At 35.8% G+C, this 8168-nt stretch overlaps 1 protein-coding gene and 1 long non-coding RNA gene across 2 annotated transcripts in view; one reads left to right on the top strand and one right to left on the bottom strand.

Moving 5' to 3' along the window:
- The window catches only part of usb1 (U6 snRNA biogenesis 1), a gene marked incomplete in the record, with an annotated part of 5793 nt that extends 1420 nt beyond the window's left edge, over positions 1-4373 (bottom strand). Inside the window, 7 exon segments of the mRNA XM_014034029.1 lie at positions 1-513; positions 1056-1136; positions 1309-1414; positions 2737-2790; positions 3454-3637; positions 3717-3856; positions 4066-4373. Coding sequence (XP_013889483.1) covers positions 400-513; positions 1056-1136; positions 1309-1414; positions 2737-2790; positions 3454-3637; positions 3717-3856; positions 4066-4253 — 867 coding nt within the window.
- A 1852-nt stretch (positions 4374-6225) lies between these two features.
- On the top strand, positions 6226-6725 carry LOC106536709 (uncharacterized). The gene is made up of 2 exons (XR_001312572.1): positions 6226-6295; positions 6535-6725. It is a non-coding gene; the product is annotated as an uncharacterized LOC106536709 (long non-coding RNA).
- Positions 6726-8168: the final 1443 nt, after the last annotated feature.

Genomic DNA, 8168 nt, shown 5'->3' with positions numbered 1-8168 from the left:
GAACAAAGACGATGAAACGACAGAAGTCAAGTTTTTATTTAAACTAATTTTTTAATTTCTGGAACTAACAAATGTTTCCTGTTTGTTTAAAAAATATAACGTGAATTTATAAAATAAATAAAACATTCACTTCACCAGCCGACCTTTCAGACATGATCGCGTTTCAAATGAACATTTGACGTTTTTTAAAGTGAAGCAAAAATTATTGTGCATCAACTCTGCACAAATATAGTTTATAAAAGCTAAAAAAATTTAATTCTGTAATTTCACCTGCATGTGCTGTGATTTATTTCAAGTCCTCTGACGTTGAGTTTATTCAGATCCAGAAACAATACTTCCTGAAAGTCTTCATTTAATCTCACATCGAGTCCTCTTTCAAACCCACCGAAACCGTTTGGGTCATGTTTGATCCTCCAGAGGGAAGCGAAAAGTCTTGTTTCCTGTCCTGCAGCGGACCTCTGCACAGTCCAAGACCAAGGAAAACGGTCCACCTTCGCGGCTGTCCACGAGACTCTGGAAGAGTTCAAACTCACAGATGAACAACGAGAATAAAAGCGTTTGATTTGATGCGTCTGAACAGAAAGTTCAACCGCTTTCCAGCTAAATCTGGACCTAAAATATTTTAGATGTGTTTTATTTTTACTTTTTTTGGGTTTAAACTGTTTTTTTAATTCACCACAAGAGGGCGCTGCAGCTTCATCAGCTGACACTGAATAATCCCAGAAAACATAAAACTGTTTGTTTTGATTGTGAGGTTTTTTTCTAGTGGCCTGTGAGCAAAACATCCATCCAAATATCAGTTTGACTTTATGTTTCTCCTCTGATTCCCATCTCCAGCAGTCTCTGTGTGAGGGGCGGGGGACTCCTGGACATGTCTCCAGTCCATCACAGAGACACTGAGACAAACGACACTACCATGGGGACAATTTAAAGTGACCACCTAACCTAACCTAACCTATGTTTCTGATTTGTTGGAGGAAACTACAGAAACCCCCCACATCCATGTAAGCTCCACAAGGAGAGGGCCGAGGCCGGGATATGATCTTCTGGCTCACCTGCAGCTCCTCTGACATCTCCTTCATGTCCTCCGTCACGTCTCCAACACACCAGGCCAGACTCACGTGGAACGATGGATCCTAGAAAACCCAGCAGAGAAAACATCATGGTGCATCTGAGTTAAAACAACGACTAAAATTATTCTGTGTTTTACATTTAAAGTCTCTCTCGTATGTATGAATCCCCGTATTTAGAAAATTATTTCCTCAAACTGGGTTTGAAATGAATTATTCGTGTTGAAAGATCACCAACCTTGTAGAAAGTTTCCAGCTGAAACTCTGTCATTGTTTCGTCAACAACTCGAACCAGATCCAACAGCTGAACGTGCCCACAGGAGACCTCCATCCCCAAGAACGTCCTTTAAAGAATCAAGAGGGAGACACAAAAATAAAATAAAATAAAATATTAATTTAAACAGGTCAGAATTAAAAATCAGTTTTCTGGATTTTAACCAACAATGTGAAACATTCTGAGATGAACTAAACATTATGAGGAACTAGAGAAATTGCATTTCCTGTGAAAATGCTAGTGTGAAGCTGAAATCTGCTGAAAATAAGGTGAAAATATTTAATTAATTAATTTTAATTTTATTTAACCTTTATTTCACGAGGCAAAACATTAAGAACAGTGTCTTATTTACAATGTTGGCTTGAGGGTGCAGTTAATAGCAAAAGTGTTGATGCAAGTTCGATTTGAAAAGTTGACAGAAGCCAAAAAAAGACTTAACTTTGCAGAAAAACAATAAAAGGGAGCAAAAATATAATTGAAATAGCAGAAAACAGCTAAAAGCTAAAATAGCTGCAGAAATTAATAGAAAAAAACAGAATAATAGCGGACAGAAGCAGATCTAAAGCTGAAATTGCATAAAAAGGCTAAAATTAGCATAAAATAAGCTAAAGGTAGCAGCCACAAGTTGTAATTAACACCTAGATAGTGAAAGTTTTGCAAAAAAAAAAAGTATAATTAGCAGAAAAAAAGCATAAAAGTACAAAAAAGTGACAATTTGCAGTACATTAGTTAGCTTGAAGCTAGCTAAGAGCTAGCTTGAAGGTAGCTGGAAATTCTTTAATTAGCATAAGGAGCACAAGTCTGCTGAATTTGTGCTTTTAGCTCAAAAAAGCTAACTTTAGCTAAAAAACAGCTGAACATTAGCTAAATTTGCAGCAAATAACTGAATATAGCTGAAAACATCTGTAAGAAGCATAAACAGCACAAATTAGCAGAAAAAAAGCACAAAAAATAGAAAAAGGCAGAAAGAAGCTGTATTTTAGCTGAAATAGCTGAAAAAATCTACAATTAGTAAAAAAAAGTAGCTAAAATTGGCACAAGGAAGTTAAAAAGAGCTGAACCAGAACAGAATGTGTAAGATGCTGTAAAGATTTAGAAATATTTTAAAGGATTTTAAGGATGTTGAAAACAGCTCCATTCATTTTCACTGGCAAAAAAGTGGCTAAAAAAGTGAAATAGCTGAAATACCAAAAGTCATGGCAGGATTCTCATAAATGAGCTGAACGTTTTGATCTATGAATTGTTGAAATGGCACAAAAGTTGTGGAACGTGTTAGATGCCAGAAAAACGTTCAGCAGAATAAATGATCTCAACAGTGTGAATGATTGTGAAGCGTTTACACAACTAGTCAGGAAAGAAAAGAGAGACAATAAATGATTTTACAGACTGTACCTGGTCCTCTCAGCATTACAGTAGATCTTCAGTCTTTCTGCTGAGCAAACAAACCTGCCAACAAAACACAGCTGCAGTGACCACCTCAGTTTGCTGCTTTTTTTAAAATTTTATTTGACTTTCAATTCATTTAAATTAAATAATAATAAAATTTTATGTGGCAGTTTATGTCCTGATACATCTCAGTAATCCAGGTAAAAAATCAAAAAGAAAAAAAATAGTGTAGGTCTTCTGGACGGGTTCTTCTCTAATGAAACGTTTCGTCTCTCCTCCAAGAGACTTCTTCAGTCTGAGAGTTTCAGGCAAAATTCAGGCTTTTAAGCCCTGCCTCCATGTGACTGATATTCACATCACATGGATATTGTTGACACATAATTAACACCTATTGTTAACAGGGGGTGGAGTGATACTGGCAATAGCAGCGCTGTAGGAGGGGGACAACTGAAAATGGAGGCCTCCACCTCTGTTTGATGATGAACGGTCTTTCTTCACAAAAATGGCTTCTTTTACTCCTCTCTCAAACCAACGTTCCTCTCTATCAAGAATGAGAACATCCTCATCTCTGAAAGAGTGACCGCTGGCCTGTAAATGAGTGAAAACTGCAGAGTTCTGGCCATTAGATGTAGCTCGTCTGTGTTGGGACATTCTTTTGGACAGGGCAGTGGCAGTTTATGTTTTCTCCTTAAATCGACACGTTCTCGCAGTTTACAAACAAACCTCCTGCAGCGGGCCAAGCCCGTCCCGAGGCTTCGTGTGAAAGGCTGGATCCAGTGGTGTCTGAGCACCACCGTCTGGGACAGGCTGAGGTGGAACTCCTCCTGCGGGGTCAGAACCAGACCCCGGGTCCCCGCAGCCGACAGCAGCTCCTCCAACAGCTCCTCAAACTCCTCCTCAGGATGGTCTGGGCACGAAGAGGAGACGGATAAATAAAGCAGATAGTCTAGGTGTTGGTTTATTTTCAGACTTTGAGTTGTTCTTACAGGGTGAATAAACGTAAGTGGCCCAGTTTCCTCTCTCGTGCTTGAAGGAGCGGACGCGTCCACCATGAAGGGAGCTGTCTTCAGTCTGAGGATCATCTTCATCAGGGAACATGTCCAGGAGGCATCCAGGGAGAGGCAGTCTGCATTAACACCAACCAAGACTATATTAGTTTTATGAATTGTATGACAATGCATATTTGATATTTTAACTGTAAATTGAATTTTATGGTGATAAAATGAAAAACATGGGATGTGTAGCCTCAAGTTATTTATGAAAAACAGTTAAAAAATGTGAAATAAAACACAGGTAAGCTACATCAGTTGTGAAATATAAATAAGACAAGCGCACCTAGTTTTGGGAATCACATCTTCTACTTTCATCTTCTTGTTCGCTGGGAAACCATCGCGATCTTCCTCCACCGGCTTTCTTGAACAACTTCGGGTTCTGCGTCGCGTTTTCTTCGCCGCCGCTTCGCTTCCGTTTCCTTCACCGTCCTCCTCTTCCTCCTCCGAGCTGCTGCTGTATCCAACCAACATCCTACAACTCCGTCAGGACATCCTGAACCAGAAACAAACCGAATAATTGGTCAAAACCGAAAAAGCTAGACCCGAAACGGAGCTTTCTGCTCCTACTTCCGGTGTAAACAAACTGTTCCCACCGTGATTAATGTCCCCGTGCAACAAGCACCTGCTGCTAGAACGTTCTCAGCTGGTTCAAAAACTAAAATTTAATTACTTGATAACATTTTAATATAATTTTTTATTTAAAAAATCAAGCAGTAATTTAAAACATGATATGAGAAAATGGAAATCCTCAAGGGAGCTTCTAAGTCCATTATTGTTTTCAGTTATGATAAATAATATATTCAAAGATATTGGAAAAGAAATAGGATGTTCATTTTTGCAGATTATGGAGCAATATGGAAAAGAGGCAGGTATTTAGAATTTAGTATAAAGAAAATAATTACATGGAAGGAACATATACAAAAAATTATAGATAAATGTAAGAAAATATTACATTATTATGAGATGTTTGGCTGGTGGTGACTGGGGAGCAGATAGAGGATCATTAAAACAAATCTACACAGGACTAATAAGATCAAATAAAAGTATAATTTATGGAACAGCAGCTAAACACATTTGGCAAAATTAAATACCATACAATATCAAGCAATAAGATTATGTACAGGAGCATTTAAAACAACACCAACAGCAGCACTGGAGGTAGAAATAGCAGAAATACCTTTAGATTTAAGAAGAAAACAATTAGCAATAAACTATTGGATAAATTTACAAGGAAACAACCCAGATCACCCAGTACTTGACATTTTAAACCCATGCTGGGAAAAGGGAAAAAAGGAAATAAGAAGTTTTCGTTGGAAAATTAAAAAGACAATAAAAGATGTTCAGATAAATATTTTAGAAATTAGCTCAGTAATACTATTGTCTGTTATACCACCTTGGATTTTACCACAAGCCACAGTAGAAATGACATTATTGGAAAATAAAAAGGATAAATCACATAATATGAATTCACAAACAGTTCTGTTATATGTAAACAATTATTACCAATACATTCAGATTCATACAGATGCATCAAAATATCAGAAAAATAGGAATAGCATTTATAGTGCCAGAATTTCATATAAAATTAAAAAACGAATCACCAATGGTTTATCTGTATATACTGGAGAAATGTTGGCTGTTCTATTAGAAAAACAGTGGGTGGAGGACATTAAACCATTAAAAACAATAATTTGCTCAGATTCAAGTTCCACATTAAGTTTGAAACATAATCATTCAGACAACAGACCAGACATTTTATTTACACACCTTATATAGAATTAAAAACATGGGTTTAAGTTTTTGTATGGATACCAGCACATATTGGAGTGGAGGGAAAAGAGATGGCAGATAAACTGGCAAAGAAGGAAACTCAAAATCCCATTAATTTCATGGTTTATACAAGTAAATCATCATGTTTATCGTTAAACAAATAAAATCAAGAAAGAATGGCAAAAAAGGTGAGATGAAGAAAGAAGGGGAAGATGGTTTTATAGAATCAAAAAGACGGTAGAAGAAATGAAAAGGGGGAGAAGAAGCAGGAAAGAGGAAAGATTATTAACAAGATTAAGATTTGGACACACAGGACTCAGTCATTCTTTATTTAAAATTTAAAAAAAGCATGATACGGGGAAATGTAACCATTAGGATGAAACAGTAGAACATGTGGTTTTTGAATGTTATAAATATAAAGAAGAGAGAAAATATATGAGGAAAGAGTTTGAAAGGAATAAAGAAAAAAATAAACATAATAGACACTTTACAAAAGCATTTAGGGAGCAAATCAATACAAATTATAATATTTAAAAAGCAAAATTGATTAATAAAGTTTGATTATACAGTTATATAAACAACAATTTAGAAATACTAAACATCTGAACCACACTCCATACAGTCGGTTGCGGCAATGCACAAAAAAAAAAAAAAAAAAAAAAAAAAAAATCCCAGAATGCTTTGCGCCTTGAAACTTTTCAAAATGGCGTTTGATAAACCATCGGAGGGATTCGTCTTTAAATGTATTACTTGTACTTTAAATGTTACTTTTCAACCTAGCTGATTGACTTTTTACTGCAGTAAGATGTTAAATAACATATCGAAACTAAATTAAGTTTAATCGTTTTTCTGCATTTACGTATGACGCTTTTTAAAACAGTAAAGTTATCGCTTTAAGTGGACATGTAATGGTGGGGTCATTCTCACGCATTTTAAAATATACATATATATTATATTATTTTGTATTTTTATGTTTTTTTAGGGAGCAAGGAGAAAACGGAGGAGTTTATCCGGCTGAGAGCATCAAGAGATGCACTGTTCACAGGGGCGAAGTACTCTGCCATCTCGTCCTGGAAGTAAGCTTTTTTTTTTATCTGCATTTACCTGTTTTATAAATAAAACTTAAATTACAGCTTTGAAATATCGACCGCAAAAAGCTCACCACACAAAGCATAATAATAATAATGATGATAATAATAATAATAATAATAATAATAATAATAATAATTAAAAAAGCACAAATTGCTGGCCATGATGTTTTTTTTCTTCTTTTTTTGGCATTTCAAATAGTATTTGTTAAAGAGCCCGCGAGGGGACATGGGGGATTTTTTTTTCTTTTTGCGTTCCCACGTAAAAGTCATTAAACACTGTTGTGTCTGCCTGTTTATTAACAAACTCACATGTTCTAGGGATGTGGATAAATTTTTAATCCTACACCAATATTAAATCTGACAGTGGATTCCAAAAGAACATTTCAAACCTTACAAAATAACACCAAAACCATGTGATTATCTGAAGAATGAGGGAAGTTATTGATGTTTAGGTGAAATCAGCTCATGTTTTTCTTGTTCACAGCAGAACTAATGTGACCATTTCACCTTGATGTTTTCTATTTTTGCTCATAACTTCCTCAGTGTTCAAGATATCACCATGAAATTTTAGAAAAAGATTCCCATTCTTGTTTTGTAGGAAGCATCTTGTATCCTAAAAAACTAATAAAACTTAATAATAGCCTATTTAAAAGTAGCAGAAAAGGTATAAAATTACATTACAAGGCAAACTGCAGCATCAAATCAACTTAATGTGTCTTAGAAAGTAAGGAAATTAAAACAATTTAAAACCATGTGGACATCTGTTTTGTAAACAAAGCTCCTCAACCAATGACAGCGTGTTAAATGTGTCAGGTGACGACAAGCGTCAAAACACTTTGCAACAAGCTCTGTTCCGGATAAAAAAAAACATACTTTGATGTTTCAAATCATTATCAAATTAGGAACAAGGGCAGATAAAATAATGTTCTTCATGGCAGCTTATCTATTTAAGCGGTCACTAGAAAAACTCGGGTGATTTACTTTGATCCTCTTTTCAAAAAATTGTCTCTTCAAAACGCATCAACAAAAATTAAAATCTCGAAGACGAGGCTGTAGCTAACTACCTGACGTCAGCGCGCTTTGATGAAATTCGTAGAAATAACGAAGCAGGTGGAAATTACAAGCAAACAACACCGAGCAGATTTGCAAAATCTGGTCACAGCAGTTTGGGAAGAAAATGGCAGCAGCTGCTGAACAAATGTCAACATCCCTACATGTTCACCATTAGCGAGTTAGCCTACTGCTTTATTTCAGCTTCAGAATGAATATATCACACAGACACGCATGGAAGTATGTCATATGCCGATATTTTAACAGTGCAGCCACGCAACATCAATGTCAATTTCACGAACTTGTAACGAAACATCCTGTTTTGGTAACCAGATATTTCAAAATAAAAGTCTGATTTAATTCAGTTCATATACAAATCAAACTTTTGCGTGGGAACGCAAAACAATATTGCGAGGTAACGCAAAAGTATTGCGAGGTAACGCAAAAGTATTGCGAGGTAACGCAAAAGTATTGC

The sequence above is a fragment of the Austrofundulus limnaeus genome, unplaced genomic scaffold, assembly GCF_001266775.1.
Source record: "Austrofundulus limnaeus strain Quisiro unplaced genomic scaffold, Austrofundulus_limnaeus-1.0 Scaffold1943, whole genome shotgun sequence".
Taxonomy (NCBI): Eukaryota; Metazoa; Chordata; class Actinopteri; order Cyprinodontiformes; family Rivulidae; genus Austrofundulus; species Austrofundulus limnaeus.
The sequence above is the reverse complement of the archived record's forward strand: the minus strand, read 5'-3'. Positions and strand labels throughout refer to the sequence as shown.